The 20350-nt window shown below is 36.6% G+C and overlaps 1 protein-coding gene across 1 annotated transcript in view; it reads right to left on the bottom strand.

Annotated features, from left to right (window-relative positions):
• The window catches only part of NBEAL1 (neurobeachin like 1), a 91438-nt gene that overhangs the window by 19420 nt on the left and 51668 nt on the right, over positions 1-20350 (bottom strand). The window contains exons 20-43 of the mRNA XM_085299352.1: positions 20166-20334; positions 19166-19299; positions 18485-18644; positions 18291-18393; positions 17422-17578; positions 16672-16830; positions 15870-16029; positions 15514-15602; positions 13774-14352; positions 13093-13268; positions 12570-12723; positions 10535-10663; positions 9649-9954; positions 9381-9530; positions 8292-8449; positions 7547-7671; positions 6553-6679; positions 5283-5431; positions 4609-4742; positions 3671-3772; positions 2373-2468; positions 2139-2263; positions 755-895; positions 532-662 (exon numbers count right to left, since the gene is read on the bottom strand). Coding sequence (XP_085155478.1) covers positions 532-662; positions 755-895; positions 2139-2263; positions 2373-2468; positions 3671-3772; positions 4609-4742; positions 5283-5431; positions 6553-6679; positions 7547-7671; positions 8292-8449; positions 9381-9530; positions 9649-9954; positions 10535-10663; positions 12570-12723; positions 13093-13268; positions 13774-14352; positions 15514-15602; positions 15870-16029; positions 16672-16830; positions 17422-17578; positions 18291-18393; positions 18485-18644; positions 19166-19299; positions 20166-20334 — 3913 coding nt within the window. The remainder of the gene's footprint in view (positions 1-531; positions 663-754; positions 896-2138; positions 2264-2372; positions 2469-3670; positions 3773-4608; positions 4743-5282; positions 5432-6552; positions 6680-7546; positions 7672-8291; positions 8450-9380; positions 9531-9648; positions 9955-10534; positions 10664-12569; positions 12724-13092; positions 13269-13773; positions 14353-15513; positions 15603-15869; positions 16030-16671; positions 16831-17421; positions 17579-18290; positions 18394-18484; positions 18645-19165; positions 19300-20165; positions 20335-20350) is intronic.

Genomic DNA, 20350 nt, shown 5'->3' with positions numbered 1-20350 from the left:
CATATTTTTCTTCTGAAGGGTACTGAAACTTTACATGGCTCTAACTTCACGTGATTGTACTGGAAGATAACTGTTACAAGCAGTAGACATGATGGTTTCCTAGAACAAATAAAAGTTCTCACATGTTTGAGAATGACCCCAAACTACTACCCAAGAAACCCAGTAAAATGGGCAGAATAATACTACTTAAACTGTATTACATTTTCTAAGCTATTTAACCATTAACTACTGCAAACTCCTTTTCAACCTCCCAATGAGCATTTTTATCTTCTTATGGATTAGGTAGACAATTATTTTTAGTCATCCTCAAGCTGCAAGTCAGAATTTTAAACATCATTTGGGCTGTTGCTAACTGCATCCAGTGTCCTACCGAACAGTTTGAGGCCAGTATGATGATGAAAATATTTTCTACAACAAGCACATTATAAAGCTTAAGTGAGAAGTGTTCCATGGCATTCACAAAAGAGTTGACAATTTTTTTCTGGAGAATACAAGATTTTTTATGCACTACATTCTGAGCAATCAGTTTACCATTTTGATTTTCGAGGAACTCTGGGAAATAGAAGAACTCTGGTGTAAGTTCCTTCACGTCATTGGGGTTGTCCATGAGTGCCTGCCAGGTGGCAGGAATGGAATGGAACTGGCGATCTGCACAGTCAAACCTGAGGGTCAGAAAAGGTAAGTTAGACGTTGACCCTTCCCTTGTTTAAATGATAAGAAAAAGAAACACACTGCTTATTTGCTCACAGTCTACCTGCCACTCTGAAGCTGGATATGAAGCGTTGTGAAAGGCTCTACCCGAATGAGGTAATGCATGACACCAGCAGCGTTCGAATAATGTGTTCCATAATGAAACTTGTCAATTATCCCTAGGGGATCCTCAAAATTCTCATATCTAAAAAGAACAAAAACTGTAAGTATAAATACAACTGAGAACTAGAGCTGATAAATAGCTGATTATATTAACTGGAGACAAGGACTGAAAGAATACATCATAATTTGAGAACATGCATTAAAAAATACGTTAAGCTCTGTTTAACATGAGGATTCAAATTCTGGCTCCCAAAGTCCCTAAGCCACAGATCACAGAAAGTCAGAAATCTACACCAGATGAAGGATCACTCCTTGCATACCTGTTGCCTTCTTCCCTAGGCATTTGCTATCAGCTGTCAGAAACTGGATAAAGGGCAAGACAGACACGATTTAGCAAGACTTCACACAACAGCTGAAAAAAAATCACATCCCTAAGCTGGTTATTTTTTACTGAAGGGATCTGTGACAGTTTCCTTCAAGACAAGGAGAAAAAAGAAAGGTGTGTGTGCGACTGCCTCAGGATACAATTAAGAGAGTTAAAATAAATCTATGCCTATTTTCCTTTTCTACTGGCAAACTGTCTCCAGTATTGTGCCACCATCTAGCTGATGTCACATAGCTAGTAGGAAAAGTTAGTTACATAGTGCCAGAGAACCAGTTTCATTTCAGTTAGGGATAGCCTCTAATCATTCAAAGAAAATTTTCCATGTTCAGAGTTTCTGAAGAAAGCTAGTTTTGGAAGAAGCCTGACAAGTGCAACCTGGCATGACAGTATACTCACTCCCCACACTAGCAAAAAGGAAAGAACACTGCACTGACACGTGGGTGTAAGTACTTGTCATTCCTAGTTACAGAGGAGTTGCTGGAAGCAGCTGAGCTACAGTATATTTCAAAAATGATAACCTATGCTAGGGGAAAAAAAAAAGATCAGGAAGCATAGATCTAGGAATCTGATCAATGATGCCTTAGAGCAGAAGAAACTCAGCTCATCAACACGATCTCAAATTTCTTATCTTGAAACAGACAAAGTATGTCTTTTCAAGCTTTTGGACCATGAAAAGCTGCAAGAACACTGAATTTAAAGTCTATCACACCCACATCTGAAAAGCAACCCAAAACTTACAATAGTAAATTTTGTCCTTTCCATGCTGTAAGAGTTAACCTGAGCACAGCAAGGAACAAAGAATCAATCTCTGCAAATACATCTGTGACAGTATAAAAATAGCTTTTAAAAACTTCAATGTTACTGCCTTTAAAAAAAAAAGTATTATTGGCCTGGAGACTCGGAAAAACAGAGATATATAACTGCGCATTCAAATGCATACTTCTCTTTCACAGCCTTAGCATTCTTTTCATTTACCACCCCAATGGGTTTGGACAGATCTCTAAAGACAGCAGGATTATTTAGGTCCAGTTCTTCTGAAGTATAATCCCGTAAAATCCAGGGGAACTAGAAAAGACAAAAATCACAGGTTCATTTGAGACTAAAGATGCATCTTTCAAAACAGGAAAAAGAAAATCACACCTTCAGCAACAATAAGTCTATTTTTTAATATTACCACAGGATATTGAGCAAGGTCATTGTAAGTTCGTCCTGCCATTGTGTTCAGCTGAATAAGGTAGTCAAAGTTGGATATCTCTCTATTTACCCATTTCTGAAAGACAAAGAGATACAATGGAAGCTGTTATATCAAAGCTGCTGTTACTGCAAATTGTTTGTCTTGTCAGTATTTATCTGCCAGAGGAGAGTACTGGTAACCAAAACGCACAAGACTAACTGTGGTATGAACTTCCAGATTTAATTTCTCATAACCCAGTTAGTTTTTCTTTTGTTTTAGCAACTGTGCTATCTGTATTTCTTTGAAATTATGTCCCTGATTAACACCAGCACTATTTCAAATTCAGCAGACAACTACCTGCCTCAAAATAAGTGGGAGCAAGTGAGGAAGCGATTAAAGGACAACAAGTACACATGCTGAGGACAGAGGAACAGAACTTAGAAATCTGTTAGAATTCTAAGGTCAAAACATTATTTCTGACTTGTACTCCTCTTGGTTAATGGTAGAGGAATTTGTAAACTAACAGTATTTCCCCGTGGATAAAAGCTATCATGCTGTGTATTTAAGCGGAGAAAGTGTCCTCTGTAATGAAACTTCTCCACTACACTACACACAGACATTGAGCCCTTCTAAACACAGCTCTACCTGTTTTCCTTCTGTTTTAAAGAAAAACAACAGAGAAAAGGCCCAAGGACAAGGAGAAAAAACATCCCAATATTTTAATTCTGCCATGAAGCTCACTCCCTTCCTAGAAAAACACCATATTGTGGCATAATGAGATGCAAGAAAAAAAACAAATCTACCACACTTAGTTGGAAAAATTTAGGAGAATGAAGACATTTTGTCATTTCATTTAATGCCAACATTATTAATTCTCTCAAGACCACACTTCCTGCTTGATCTTCACTCATATTTTGCTGAAAGCCCCATGATAAAAAGATAACAAGGAAAGTTATTTGCATGTGCAGTGAGAAAAAGTTCCAAAATTTGCACTCAAAACCACACACTAAAAATAAGTGATTCTCCCACGCATTCTCCATCCTTGTTGGAACAGTTATCATAACCAAACCAGAGCAAGGCTCTTATCCAATGGCATAAATTCACTGACTGTAAACAAAACACTGCAGTTGCAAAAACATTCATGCAAAATTTCAGAGGCCAGACTGAGGATACAGAAGTTGGCAGCTGCCTTCCAAATACTGAAAAGTCAGTATTTCAAGGCCTAAACTACCTAATTTTAAAGCTCTCATTCAAAAAGCAGTGGAATGCTGTAGACCATTTATGCTGAAGTCTCCCACCTGCATCAAACCTGAAGCTTTGAAGAGTTCCTGTGGAGATCTAGTCCCAGAAACATTTGGAGAACACAGCGACAAAATTCGACTGTAAACTTTGTTTCTCACCTGTTAGAGAATAATATGAAAATATTTGTTTTAGAGATTGAAGCTGACAAACAAGTAAATAACTGTTCTACTAACTAAATTTTGAAATAAAGAGAATATGGTTACATTTTTAAACATCTCTATCTCTTGCTATATAAAATATTTTCCTCAAGCTACAGGATGTAAAGGCAAATACATGTGATAAAATGCCTTTGTGTGGACACAACACAGAATTATTATTATTCCTATGAAAGTGGGAATACCAGGAAATACTGCTGCTGTTCAAACACATCTACATTTTCCTTACAAAATTATTTCAGAAATTTATTTACTCTAAAAAGTCATTTTATAGTAGATATTCATGAACTGACCGACTAGTATGTAACCCAATCTTTGTTCACATACTTATCTCTGCCCCACAGACATAGGATCACTTACATTACCCATGAGAGAAAAAAGTTCAGTAATTCTACATCACAGAAAACAAAAACATTTAATATTTCCAATGTTACAGTAAAATAATCTTTGTTTTGTAATTAAGTTGTCCAGAAGATTTAAAAAGATGTGCATATCAAGAAATTACATCAGTAGTAATCTAAATGTTAAGAGTATTTTTCCTACATCTTTTTAATGATACAAAACCTAGATTCTTGTTTTATTTATCTTTTCAGTTACTCAGTTTCTAGATACCAGACAAATTTCCAGGGGCTATTCTTAATTACCTGCAGCAGCTACATCTAACAAACATTTTGCTGTTAATATTATAGTATTACTAAAAACACTGGACTTGGATATCATCAGAGAACTAAAATTTGACACTTTGGCTACTAAATCAGGGCAATTTGGGAAATCCATACCTCCTTATTGAAGTTGAGGAAATAGTTGGTTTGATCTGTAAGGAAGATCTCCAAGGCTGATCTCCTCAGGTTGTACCGACGCAAATGTATCTCTCGAATTTGTGAAAGGTGCCATTTGAAATCAAAACCTACCCCTAGAAAGGGCACTCTGATTAATGTATTAAAAACCTTCAGACACACAATGTAATATAATTACCAATCATACCAGAGTCATCTCCAAAAAACGCAAATTTAATATGTTGCCTGATTAATCATTTTGGTAGGAAAATGCTACTAACTTCAAATATTGTTCTACTGAAAGAGAGAGACATCAGAAAATATTTGAGGATGGAGTTTTTTGTTTGTTTTTCAATTAATCAAAAACATTACAAATGTGTTTTGTTGACAGAAGAATGAACCAAAGCTCTCTGGTTTCTTAGACAGGCTCAAATAGACACTTATGCATAGAATTCCAAAAAGGGCAGCTTCTTAATATATTGCTTGCAAAAAACCACTGGTTAAACAGCCCAGTTCACTTTTTTAATGCTCAACTGTTCAACTTTAAAGTAGAGTTTCATAAACGTATCTCTTCATAATTAGTTTAGTACTCGTTCTTAAAAATAATCAAGATCAGTCTACTAGAAATAGAATGCTGAACTGCATTGAGAAGAAAAGATATTATGGGTCATGCTCACCTTCCTCTTTTTCAATGCTACCATCAAAGAAATAGATGTGCTGGGTAGTGATCTCCAGCCTGCCAGGTATCACATCAATTATTGTAATGAGTTCACAGTCTTCAGATAATACTAGCTTTTCTTTCTGGCTTTGCTCCTCCTTCTCATCCCTACAAAAAAGCCCCAAGTGTTATGGTTTTCAGTAGATTAGACAGTTCTTACCTAAAAGGTATAGTTCAGAAAATAATTCTATCTGAACGGCATTAAAAGCATATCATCAATGATTTTATTAAGCTAACATCCATCAGCAGTAATGGATGTTTCAAGCTCTACTACTAGACATCATTTTACAGTATTGCTCTTCAGGCATGCCATTTCAGTCTCAGACAAGATGGACATGACCTCATCTGAACAATGAAATATAAGGCTAGATTTACCTTTCTTACTGAAGTGCTACAAACTTAAATCAACGCTGGCCTACAGCAGAGCTGTGTCCAGGTTCAGAAGACTAAAAGTTGTCTTCAGAGATATTTGAAATAAAGGTTGATCAGAGATCTACAGAGATGACACATCACAAACATTCAGCAACCTTTAAGTTGCAAAAAAAAAAAAAAAAAAAAAAGGACCTCTTGGGAGAAGTGCCCTATCTCCACTGGAATTCAGCAGTGCAGACACATAACTTTGCACAGCACATGTTCAGTTACTGGAGTGAAGCATTTGCTCTCTTTGTTTTACTTATTAAACCACAGAAGCGGCACATAAAAAGCAAAGAGGGTCTCCTTCCTGAAATACTCTTAAACATAGAGATGCTCTCCAACAGGTTTACAGCCAGCCAACCAGACATCTGCACTCTGCAACCAATGCTGCAGGGAACAATCCTGGCACCTGTGGACATGAGCTGACTCCAGTCTGGTCTGTGCCTTTACGAGGAAGGCTGCCTCTTAAGGCTTACTGCCTAGGAGCACAATAGAAAAAACCTCAGTAATTCTTTAGCTTCAGACCAACCTGGAGCAGAAAATCATTAATGGACCCTCTCATACATCCACTCTGCACCAAATACACACAGGCCCTCTTTTCCTGCAGTTCTTTATGTCTTGTTGTTTCTAATGATAAACCTGAAAGCAACTTCTCTGCTGTTCAAAACTATTATAAAACCTTGGATTGCACTGAGTTAAGGATAGGCCAATGAAGAAGAAAGCTTTGTATGCCGATCACTTAACCTCAGGAGCAGTTTCCCTACTACTCATCCTCAGTATAGAAACAAATTTCAGCTGCTCCATGCTGTACTTACATAGTGGCACTGACTGCTGTGTCTTCTTCTGGCAGCTCAAGAACATCATCTTCCAAGTCACTCACTTTCACCTGCTTCACCACCTCCAGAAGCAAAGACTCACTAGAAGGCTGTGTCTGATGCACACCTATTGCGACAGGCATTTTAACTCAGAAAATATTTTGCTCTAGTTTCTCTGGAAAGCTAAACTACTGGAGTTTGTCTTTTACTGTTAAATGTTTTTTTTTTTAACTGAGTAAACAGCAACTAGACTTCTCAAATACTTTCTGAGTGTAAGCTAAATATTTTTAAAAAGACTCCCAAATTACATCAAAATACATGTCAAATCATAATGATACAAAAGAAGGACACATTAGAATTGAGTATTAGTACTTCTAAAGTACATATTTCCAATAGAATATTTTGTAGTGTTTGGCAAAACCGATATGTTACAGAATGCAGGTTTCCTGGAAATATAGTTCATTTGTTTTTTGTTCATTTGCGTTTACAACGAGTGGGCTGTTTTTTGGTTTGAGTCTTGATATCCAGGACTCTTAATTTAAAGGAGGTCTTACGCCTTGGCAATTCAGGTATTCAGCATACTTTAGACAAAGTGCTCCATATCTACACATTTTAATCATCAGCGCTAAAAAAAAAAAAAAAAAGTTTTAAACAAATACTGTCTGCCTACTGTGATCTAATTGTTTCCTTTTCTTTAAAAAAGGATCTTATGCAAGAAAGGTACATGCTTGCTAAGTTTTAGGAAAGGAACATTCAAAAAGCTTAAAATACCCACTTTGTTGAACAAGAGAAAATGAAGTTTACCCAGATGGAAGATTCTATTTCCGGTCAAAGCACTCTGCTCTTATTTTATGTGACACATTTTAGTATACAGGAAAAAACAAAGAAAATCAACACTTAAGTATCTACATGAGACTGATTCTTAAATACACAGAATTAACACTAAAGACTCAAGAATCCAAGTGAACCAAGTAAATACAATATAAAACTTTACCTAAGTTGTCTCTCAGGTCACTAGCATCCTGATGACAGTTGAAGTTGTAATTTTGCACTAGTTTTAGCCTCATACGTGAAAAATTTTCCACATTTGAAAGTTTCCAGTGAACAGGATGCTGTTTCCTAGGAAAATGAGATATTCACAAAAATGACTAAAAGGAGGTCACTACCTAGGATGTGATTATGACAGAATGCATACTTAGAAAAATACTGAAATCCCTCATCTATGCATTCCAAAACATGAAAACAGTAAACTGCATGCTATTCTGTATTTTATATTGTAGCTCTGATGATTCTAAACACTTTGCTGTATTTCAATAAAAAAAATAAGTATTGTTTACAGACTGTTTACACTTTTGGTAAATGACAATTTAAGATTAAAAAAATCCCTTTAACCAGAACTCTGAAAGCTAAGATAGACAAAATGTCATAATTTAATTTTCATGCACAGGAACTCAAATTCTTTATTAATAAGACTATTCTCTCTCTCTCTCTCTCTCTCTCTTGTCAAGAGAAATATTGACCTCCATCATCTTGCAAATACTCATGTACCCTGTTCAGTATTACACTTCAAAATTTAAATTTTGAAAATTAAATGCAGATGCATTCAGTAACAACTTTAGGTCTCCAAAATGGCTATCCAAGTCAATTTGACACAGTTCTACAGTTCTAATCATACGAAGCAGTAAGCTAATCATGTAAGCATTTAAGCTGATTGTTTGATTCAAGAATTTCACTCTTACTTTTCAGACCAAGGACCACGTTCAGAGAGCAAGTAAAGCTGGGCTGCTCTCCACTGCCTCAGAGTAGCTGTGTGTTGACTATTAAGTTGCTTTAGCATATTGTTGTACCGCAGATTTTCCTGGCGAGCCTTTCTGCTGAACGGTTCCACAAAATACTCCTGAAAGACCATTAAAAAAAAACTGCTTGTAAGAACAGAATTCTCAAATTAAGCAGGAACAAAAAAGTTTAACAGTAAGCTTCTGAAAATTTAAGGTAAGACTTGTGAGAGAAGTTTAGGAGAACTTAGTACAGCAGGAAACGACACAATACATTGACTTAATTTGTAAAGAAGGAATTACTAGTGCTGAACCAATATGTAAGCAGTTTTTCATAATCAGAAAAGTAGTCAGTATTGGCAGCCCTATTTGATAAATGTGGAGGACTTTCATTTAAATTCTGGCATTCTGGAATGTGATTGATGTTGTATTCTATCTTTAGTTACCTGAGCAGAAAAGACTTACTCAAAGGATCCTTAATATGACACAATGAAAAAAAGGGAAATGCAAATTGCCTGTTACACTTGCTGTAATTAACCATTAAAATCAATGCCTAAATAGAATCTGAACCTCATATAGAAAGGTTGAGAGTTTTTCTTGTTTGTTTTAATTGCATGGAAAAATTGGATCTGAGCAGTTCATTGGAGTAGTTCAAATAAATTCCAGGTTATAAATGTTTTCATAGTACTGACTTAGAATTAAAAAAACATAAATCTAAATCAAGAGATTTTAATAATTCAGAACAAAAAAAAAATCAGAATACAAAAAGATGCAGCTTACAGCTCAGCATAAATTCAATGTTGCTGTACTACAAGAAATACTTACTGTCTTGGAATACCTCTGCTTACAGATAAGACTCTCAAATAGAAAAAAAAAGAAAAAAAAGAATTAAAAAGCATATCCTACAAGGGTACACAGATTGCCCATATCTGCCATGAAACTACCAATCTACCAGCAATCACTAGGATTAGATCATCCTGGAATTCAGTTTCTCCATCTATTAGATGATTCCTGAAACAGTGCAAGTTGCTCACAGAAAACTCAAAACCTTACCTGAAATTTCAGCTTGCTTTCTCCTCTCTCCCGGTCTCGCCTGTGCATATTCACCATGAATGCTTCATAACAACCTTTCCAATAAAGTGCCATACTCTCATGACAATCTCTGAATGAGTTGTCTTCATACTGCTTCATATTTGGAATAATCTGGGTTCCACCAGAAGAAAACAAAAAAACAGTATAATTGCTAAATACATCTCCTCTGCTTTACTGGCTAAAAAGAGAGGAAGAAAAAAAAATATAACCAAAAATATCTCCTACTTACATATTTGTCAATATAAACTTGCCACTCATCAGACCTGCAATACTCTTGAAAGTCCTCAAAGAAAGAGGGACTGCCATTAGTAGGCGGCAATGAAGGGAGATGCAGGTTCATGAACAGAAGTTCGTATATTTTGGATACGAGTGTTCGAACAAGGGGAATCAGAAATGAGTATGTTTCAGTTTTCTCTTCAATTGATCTACTCAGGATGCCTTCCAGCTTCCCCAGGAGGTAGCATGCTTCAGGCTGACTCTCAATTACTTTAGTCTGAAGAAGAGTGTTTAGTTTGGCTGCTGCCATAGCACAAACCTGCACAGACAAACAACAACAACAAAAGAATGTCACCCTTAAAATAGTTACATGAGCACTTACCTTTTAACACAGCTGTATGTACATATTCTGGCTGTATCTGAGGTAGGCTAAGGACACACACACATCCACCACGGGCCTAAGTACCTAAGCTAACAATCATAGCTCCACTAAAGGGCTCGTTATTTCAGGCATAACTCTGCTGACTTTGTACTGAACGCTGATTCTGGCAGAGCAGCTCAGGTTCATAAGCGTTTAATCTGTATAAACCTGGAACAGCTAATAAGTGCATTTGATGGTAGAAATGAAAAGTCACAATCAGAATCACTATCCTACTTCCAGTTATACAGAGCTCCAACTTCAAATGACTTGCCCTCTAGCTCATTCAAGACATGCACACAAACATGACTGCAGAACAAGTCTGCAGGTGGCAAGACCTGCTAAAAGCATCTTGCCTACAGAAAAGTTAAAGATTGACATCAGTATGCTCACTAGTGTGAACAGCTCCCCTATCAACCATAACAATTTTATCAACCGTGTGTACTTCAAATGAAGTATTTGCAAGAATTTGTTAACAAACCTGTAAGTTATCTTGTGCAATGAAACCAAGGAGCAACTGGACTTGCACCTGTGAAAGTCTGATTGCTTCTGGGCCAGCAGAGTACCAGATTGACAGACAATCCATAAGAGTCACTAGTTCTTCCAAGAGCTATTGTAAAAGATGTCCACAAAGTAAAGCAAGTCAGAAATTATCAGAAACTACTCCAGCTAGAGAGAGAGCAATTTCAAAGAGCTGAAGAACAGGCTGCCTTCATACTTCTAACTTACCCCCTCAAAAAAAAGAAATTACCCAGGAAAACAGCAATTCAATCCATCAGTTGAAGTTATTTTCAATTGCAAGTCTGTCTAGCCTAGTATGTTAGCTCAAGTATTTTCCTTGAATAAAGCCAAAAGCAGGCATACAGCATGTACTTATTTTTCCTATAATTTATCTTCAGGAAGTGCCATTTGTTTTAAGTTATAGACATGACAAGCAGGATACTAGTTTTGAAAAAAGACATTATTCCTAATATCATGGAAATCATATCAGCTTGCAATTTCTAGTTCAATAACTATTGGTTTTTATTTTTTTCCTTCATATTTTATTTTATGCAAGTGCAATGCTAATTTAATTTTACCAGTAATAGTAATATGTATGGTGCCCCAAGAAGGAAAATAAAGCTTCTTTCATAAATAACTGATTTCATGACCACTACTTTAACAAATTAATAACAGCAAAATTTTAAAAAGTTAGGAGGCTTTTTTGGGAGGGGGGATGATCTATAACTTCTGGTAAAAGGAAACTACTCACAAAGCAAACTGTGCATTTTACCATCAAGACATATTTGCCTAAAACTAATGTATCTTCATCCATTCCCTTAAAATTCACTTGAATTTAAAGCTATTCCCATAGTAATCCTCAGACTCTCAAGAATGCCTGCAGCACATTGAAAGCTTCTCTGCTTATTGTATTACAGTAAGTAGTTTAAATTCTCCCCAGACACAATGGAAAATAATTTATGAAATTAATGTTATTTTCAATTTAAAGATAGCAATAAGCACAGCTACCATCGCTGCAAAGTTCAGATCTAGTTTCTAATTAGATTTCCATAAAGCTAGATCACCATACAAGGCAAAACCTCTATGTAGGAAAGACTCAAAACCAAACAAAAACTAATCAAAAATTTAAGATGAAATTTTGTTTGTTTATAAGCAGACATTCTAGAGTACAGCTTAGGAATTACACTCAATATTAATGACTTCCAAGATATTACACCTTTTTAAAAAAAATTAAAAACATTGTTTTCTATGGATTTATCATGAATGATGAATTACATCTAATTCTGCTTTCCTTCAGCCTCAAAAAAAGTGAGAGAGATGACATAGCTCAGCTAGTTAAAAAAAACAGCAGGACCACTGCTTGAAATAATGTAAATGGTGAGGCAAGTTATAGGTTCCTGCCTTTTTGGTGTATAAGTTACAGTAAACAGCCAGGCGAAGACAGAAAGCTCCTTTATCTTACTACTTTGTGTTTGCTGGTCATTTTCTGCCTAAGATCTCAAGTTTCTGACTCTCCGGGCATATAACATTCATCACGAGTTTGTGCAGAAAGACATACAAAAAAAATGATGCTACTCCAATATGGGTCAAAACCCAAAAGTGACATTCCCCACCTCAGCTTGTGATAAAGAGCAGGGTTTTGGCAGCTGCTTTATTCAGGACATACACAATGAGTCATACATGCTTACCAGTGCGGCAAAATCTGCTTAGGCTACTACTGGCATTGCTGCATCAGCTCTTGCATTTGTTGAATAATTCTCCAGTCTGAAGAAACTTGGATTTTCAGTAATGACTACCACTATGGGCATATTTAATTTACAGTATCAACTGTATTCCCTATGCTAGGTATTTATAAAATTTCTTCTCATTAAGGGGCAATCTAATTATTCCACTTTGAACCCTTACTCTTTAACATCTAGTTTAAAAACATATGCTCAGAAGGAATGACGTTATCCAAACTGACTTTCATTACTATGTCAGCCTACATGAAGCATTTCCGTTATGTAGTTATGTACCTTTTCTGTCCATAAATTTGAATTAACTAGTCCTTCCGCCTGAAGGAAATCTTGTACAATTAGCAAGAGCCGGAAGGCATTTTCAGCATGCATAGGAAGAGCTCTTGAATCTCTGTTATCAGTGACCGACCATTCTAACATCTTCTCCAGCAAGCTGCATGGAAAACAAAATCCCAAAGTAATTATTACGTGTTCCGAGTGCAAGTGGCTTTTAAAAAAAATCCAATTAAGTATTTAATTAAATCTCTCAGTCCGCAATGATACACGTGTCCTCTACTCAATAAGCCAATGAGGTAAAAGAGATTGAGAAGCTCATGAAATCAGAGATACAGGTTTTCAAATCCCAAGAGCCATGTTACACTACTAAATAGGTAGTAGAATATATGTGAAGATAAAGCAAAGTTGTTACACCCTGATGGGAGTCTCACCCCGCCATCCTGCTACTAACTTCACTAACTCCCCTTACTTTTTTCCTTTGTTTCCTCAAAAGAAAGGGAGGAATCTCTCCTTGAACTGTACCCACTTGAGCTTTATTTCATCAGAAGGTTGCAGCAATTCATTAGCTATTCCCAGCTTGGTCAGTGCAGAAAACACCTGTCCTCTTTCAATCCAAGCAGCATCATCAGATCTTTCAAGGCCTTTCCACATTATACACACCAGGATGTCTGTAAGTAACTGTATGAGTTCATTATCACATCCCTGCAAAAGAAGGAAGTATTTACAGACCCTCTGGTCCAGAAAAAACTTCAAAGTTTCTCATTCATCACAGTGCAAATGCTTGCACCTTTCACCAGTTTTGAAAACTGCAGTCTAAAGTCCAATTACTAAATACATGAAAATGCAAAAATAAAACACTATGGTTCACCAGAATTTGTAATACATACCATGTCAACTTATACCCTGACCTTTAGATATCCTTGATATCCTGCTGCTTGCCTCCTTTGGAAGATAAATAATATTTTAACATAGAAACATTTATTCTATGATTCTATTTATTATAGATTAAAGCAAATCTATTCCAACCAATAAATGAAAAAAGGAGACATATTACAGAAGTAAGCTCCTATAACAGAGCTATATTGTTTGCTTTCCTTTGGGGTGTGGGGGCAGAAGAGAAAATAATCATTCTATCTGTGAGATTAGAAAAAAAGAAATCATTACAGACATTAGGAGAAACCAACCACATAGGGAAAGAATTACTTACTCCTTGGTTTTCAAATAAAGACAGATCAGTGGTGAAATCCACATCATTTATGACACCCAGTTCCTTGTCAGGTTGCCCACAGAATGGTTTTGTGTTCTCTACAGGTGACGGTGTGCTGGGCAGGCTATCTGTCATCTGATTCCCAGTATCAGCCAGTTCATAAGAGTCAACACTGGACAAATCTAAACTCAAGTGGGAAGGATTACTGTGCCACAATTCTTCTCGTTCCTCTGACCTAAAAGACATGTCTGCTGCAGAGCCATCTTCTAGTGGCATAACAGAGAAATGAGCAGGAACATCCAGGGATTTGTTATCTTCCAAACTCCACTGATCAAACAAACCATTAACAGAGGCAAAGCTACCAACTTTTTCTCCCTCTGTCTTATCAGCATAATGTTTCTGAAGCTCTTCAGCAGGAAGCTTTTTCTCCTCTTCCCTTGAAGAATCAGCCCTGTTCCCTTTAAGGCCAATTCGGACAGAGTTTTCTTTCAGGAATAGTCTAATCAAAGTGTCCTGCCACCCCAGCTGCTGAGAAATCTGTTGTGCTGCTTCTGGTTGGGAATGCAAAAGGTGCAAAACCTACAGATTGGCAAAAATAACCCATACATTCATGTTTTAGTATATAATTATATTCATTCTAGCTTTTAAATTAGACATTTTATAATCTTACAGCTTTTTTATTTTTTAAAAACCTTAAAAAAGAGTCACAATCAGTAACAGAAAGCATGCATGCAAGTCAAACAACTATACTCAAGGGAAACGCATATGTGAAAAACCAAAAACTATATGGATTTGAGTAGGTAAAAGGCATCTTCATTTTTTGTTACGAATGACCACTCAGACACCACATCTGTTGTAACTGGATCCATTTCTTTTACTCCTGTAGATACAGTCATTTCCTCAAAGCATAAAATGCGTTCTTTTGTTTCTTAGCATAACAAACAATTTTCTAAAACTTAAAGTCTTTGTGTAAAATTTTACTGAGCTTGCCAGAAAGTAAAAAATAAAAAGTTTCTCAGGAGCAGAGAAAAAGGCTACCAACAGTAACCTGCAAGACTTCATACTTCAGGCACCATTCTGAAACAACTCTCAGAAAAGGCAATTATAACTGCTGCCCAGTCAACTAGTCAACTAAAAAGCAATCCAGCAAATCAAAAATACACAGATAAGAACTAATAACAGATAACTTAAAAAAGCCATACTATCAATGGCTTGCTGCCAGCGTGTATTTTCCTTTCTCTAGGGTGACTTTGAAAAACTCTGCTAGACAACAGTGCCTCACATTCTCTTTTGGTACTGCTATTACCAATGATATGAGCCAGACAGAGCTCAGTTTAGGAGCAAAGTCACCATTTCTCCCCTATGTCTTCTTTCCATACAAACTACTCTCGGAAACATAATATGTTATTTTGATACAGCATTCTAAGAATATGAACAAAATTTCATTCATGGTTTTAAGCGTCTTGTGAGAAAAGTCAGTAATTCAAGGAGTCCAGTACTTTTTACCTGTAGAAAATGCATACTATTTGAGAATCATTATAGAGACTTTGCTTTTTAAAAACATGCAGTCAAGATTCAACATTGACAGATCGGCTTCATTTTTAAATGCAAATCATTGCTAAGAAAAATAGCAGCAGCAGCCAATACAGCCACTGGACCCCAAATAAATAAGTGGTACAGTGTGTCATCTTGATTATAGGTGTAAAGGACAGTATTCCAATTTTAAAGACGACAACTAACCTTTCTACAGATAGCCACTCTGACATTTACATCAGATCTATGAGCCAGATGCACTACAGCTATGAGGTCTTTATAATTCACAACAGCATCTGGAGTGAGAAAAATAAAATCAAAATCAGTCAGCATGCAAGTGAATTAAATGACTAAGTATTAAAAACTGCCTTGGAGCTCACCTTTCTATCCAGGTATAGTAAAAGAAACAAACTTTAGGAAACTAAAAAAAAAGCATTAGCTGAGACTAATAAGGACATTGAATAGAGTAGCCTTATAAGGTAAGTTGTTTATCCTCAAGATATGTTCACCTCTAAAAACCAGCAAGAACTTACAAATGGTAAGCACAACACATCTCCAGTTACCTGTGCACAGAATTTGGTTAAGAAGATTTTTAATGAACGAAACAGAAACTGGTGATTCATTCAAAAGAAGCCCCAGTCCAGAGTATCCCACTTCTCTGAGTCTCATACGCTGCTTACTCCGTTCATAGACTTTAGTACACTTCAACATCTCTTCCACAATCTGCAGGAAAATAGTACAGACAAATACAATTTAACTACAACAGAGCATCCAAACCTCTGACTTAATTGTGTATGACATAACACAGAATCACAGAATCGGTAGGGTTGGAAGGGACCTCTGGAGACCATCTAGTCCAACCTCCCTGCTCAAGCAGGGTCACCTAGAGCATGTCAGACAGGGTTGCATCCAGGTGGGCCTTGAAGATCTCCAGAGAAGAAGACTCCACAACCTCTCTGGGCAACCTGCTCCAGTGCCCTGTCACTCTCACAGTGAAGAAATTCCCCCTCACGCTCAGGGGGAACTTCCTGTGCTTCAGTTTTTGCCCATTGACTCTTGTGCTGTCACATGGGACAACCACTTGTCCATAGTTTATAAAGCAAACTTTAAACACAAACTCAAACCAGATCTCCTTTATAAAGATTCCAAAACTTCTAATACTTGACTTCCAAGAGAAAACTAATTCCACTGTGACTAGGGCAACAAAAGATAACATCTAGCTAATACAGCAGTAGAAAGAGGAAAATACACATACACAAACCTTGAATGACTATCTTTGGAAATGTATACGCTTCTGTGGTCAAACTGTTGACAAATACAAGCTTACGTTCAATTAATTTAAAAACATATAATTTAATTTATTACCTTGAACACAAGTTCTCTCAGCCTGTCAGAATATCTTTGATGCAATAACAGAGCATAAAGAATATCAGCATTTCCTGGTTCAAAAAGCAGTAAAAAAAGCTGGTCTGGGGTTGGGCTGGAATGAAGTAGGCTGAAGAGAACATCCAAAATTCCACAGAGCTACAAAATTAAGACAACTAAATTAATCCGCAATTCATGCAGACCTCATGCTCTGTCTGGCAGAAGTTTTCTTGGTTTTTAAATTTCACCCATCACTTGTTATAAAAATGAACATTTGATCTGCTTAATGTTACTACATTTAAAATCAGATTTTGTTTTTGGAAAGACTTTTCCTATATACCAAACACTATCAAACTATAATCAGAGCTGTAAGGTAAATTCAAATTTTAAGACTATCTAGAAAACAGACAAATAATGTCATTAAAACCTCTCATCCTTTAAAGTCCAAGTCATTTAGTTAAGTAAACTAAGAAAACTCTTTCAGTGCCAATATTACACATTACATGCTTTCTCTCCTCTTCAGAGAAAACATAACCACTGAAAATACAGCCAGCTGCAAAGCACTTTGTCAAGATTCCAGTTTGCTTCTATGATCTGCTTCAACTATATCTGAATAGCACCACATATCTGAGTAACAGTTTGCTTGTGGTCTCTTTTCCTTCTTGCAGACCAGATGCAAGATTTCCAAACATAAAAAGCAAAACTAAAACACTTAGAGTTCAGATTATTAGTTTAAGCCATACTGAATACCTGTTCCTCTTCACTGGTGGCAGCTATATATCCTATGATGCTCTGTATTTCTTCATGTGTTCCACCCTTGCTCAGAAAATATTTGATCAGTCCATAAAGGGATGTCCTTATTGTTTTCAAGTCATCAGGAGTCAAATCACTGCCCTTACAGCCACTCCTAAACACCAATAGACAAGAAAAGCAAACAAAGGAAGTTCATGACTCAAAAATAGCAGTTCGACTGTGCTAGTTTCATATTTTTTTTTTTTTTTTTAACTACCTTGATATCATGGCACAATCTATACATTTTTAGTGAAGAAAAGCAACTTAGTAGTAATAAGCAATAGCAGATCAGGCTTTAAGATTATAAAAGCCCTGAAATGCAAGTTTGTCCTGATTGGATACAGATCTCTAAAAAAGAAATCTCTTACCAGTCTTCCTCAATGAGGTAACTAAAATTCAGAAGCAGGTAAAAATGTGCAACTTTATCATTGAGATTGAATGCTAGCATTCTAAATTCCTAAAATGTCTACTTCATATTTCAAGAACTTAAAAGAACAGAAGTGTCAATAATGACAGCAACCCTCAATGACAATGATCTACGACTTAACTTGCACTACTGAGAGTAAGCCTTCCAATTTTCTGTTAGTGACTTTTCCAAACATTTCTAGTATCATTGCCACAAATTTTATATAATCCGGTTGTAGAAGTCTAAGTCAAGGAACAGTAGCAAGTGAAGTGAAATAAATTTTTCAATAAAATTGAGTGAAGTCAACCACTAGAGCTAACCTTCAGTTTTATTTTTTGATTCTCATTAGGAGGATGGGGAAAGAAAAACTAACAGCTACAAGCAACAAACTAGGAGCAGTTAGAAGACTTAAAACTCATACCCATAATAAATCCTGAGTGTGTCTAGAAGAAACTGCACACCATACTTCTTTCTGAAGAGTCTTCTGCTGTCTTTGATGATTGTGGAAAGATACTGTATGTGCCCTAAAGTATAAAGTTTTCCATTAGAACTTAAAGATTTGTGTCAAACAAGATGTGCTGTATCTCCTGCAGCTCCCCCAGGCCAAGAGCTCACCAATTCTGTAGGGGAAGTCCCCACTGTTCCAGATACTGAAGTCAAACAGTAAGTGTTGATACATCTGCTGCAAAAGCTGCATGTTCTTTTCCACTGAGACTTGCTCTATCAACAGCTGTACAGCCATCAGCACGTTCACATCCATCAAGTTTCTTGGCACCTTTAAAAATAAGCCAGTGTTAGCAGTCAATATACTGAACATCCAAACTTTTCCACTTTTTAAATGGAAACCATTTTTCAGACTCTTCTTTAACAGTAATGGCTGCTCCCATTAAAGGAAAACAGATACAAAATCAGCTTAGTTTGAAGAGCTACGCAACACAGCATCTATAACAAATACAACAGAACATTAAACAGGAAGGCAAAACATCGTTTCACTTTGCAGACCAAGACCAGCTCCTCACACCTTTGAGGAGAAGGTACATACCTTTCCTCTCTGTGAAAGAGAAGCATGTACTATAAAAAGTCAATAGATTGTACCTTTCCCTCAACATCCAGAAAGGAAGCATTACACCTACTTATACTAATCCTCTTCTCATGTACCAAACCACAGAAACATACTTCAGAATCAAGCAAACCTTTGAAGACCCTCACTTTCTGGACAAATTAAGCGCGTTTCCACATAACTAAGGTATCATCCGTAACATTCGTTATAGAAGGATATTTCTTAAATTTGCATACCTTCTGTAATAAGGCTCCTAGAGTGGCAACTCCATGGGAGTGAATGAGATTTTCTTGATTAACATGGTGTCTTTGAATAAAGTGTTTTATCATCAAGATGAAAGTTGCAACAATGTTCTTCTCCAAACGTGCCTCTGCAAAACAGAATAGCAGTAGCAAAAATTTCTTGTTTTATTCTGGCACCATTGCATAGGAGCAGGCAGAGAAATGTTTATATTCCTCACGATTTCCTGAACTTCCCAACTCTTCTTCTGCTTGTTCCATAGCTGCAGGTTGTCTTTAGATTTTTCCAATGCAGAGTGAGTCATTCTATGCCTTTCCAAAACAAAGTGACCCAATTTTGCCATCAGGTGCTTCATTCACCTGGTTGGGGCAAACAAACTTCTCCCCTTTCAGTCACAATCTCTTTGAATATCTTGCAGATATTCTCCCTCTGAAGTTGCAAACTGACACTTTCTAGCAATGATATGCAAAAATTGAGGGGTGGGGGGGAGAGTGAGGGGAAGAGAGAAATACATACTTATTTAAATTCACTATACCATTTCATACATGAAATTAAAACTGCTGCTTTCTCTTGCAAGTTCTGATTTTCCAATCTGTTAAGACTGGAGGTCATTTCAAATTAATGATATTAGCACAGTTAAAAAAAAGAAAAAGGAGAAGAGAAAGCACTATTGTTACAGCATCCTTCTCTTACTTTGAAGACTAGAATCTGACTATGCGTGAAAGGGTTAGGGGCCTGCACATCTTTCTAACAAAAGAAAAGTTTGGCCAAGTTCTACACAGTACTGATCTGATATTGCAAAGTCTTACTGTGGCAGTCTGACCCAGAACTCAAGTGGTAGGAAAAGTCACACCTTTTGATGTTAGGAGGCTTTGCATCAAACACTGATTCCTCAGAACACTCGAAAACGTACCTCTTAAATTAGAAATGCAGCAACTGCATATTCAGACTTTAACGTAGCTTAAAAATGACTTCATCTCAACTGTACTTTCCTACCTGATGCCTTTGTGGATGACAATACCACCCAGTCTTCCTCTACAGGAGTAACTAGCTCTGGTGGTAGTGTTTCACCATCAGACTTCCGTGGCAACTGTTCACCAAGAAAGCTGATCTGCTCCAGCAGTGGAAACAGCACATTTATTCCACCAATACAGTTGATCATATCCTTAAAAAAAAAAAAA

The sequence above is a fragment of the Rhea americana genome, unplaced genomic scaffold, assembly GCF_003343005.1.
Source record: "Rhea americana isolate MKP2758 unplaced genomic scaffold, rheAme1 scaffold_15, whole genome shotgun sequence".
In the NCBI taxonomy this organism is placed as follows: Eukaryota; Metazoa; Chordata; class Aves; order Rheiformes; family Rheidae; genus Rhea; species Rhea americana.
Note: the sequence above shows the minus strand (reverse complement) of the source record. Positions and strands in the feature narration are given on the sequence as shown.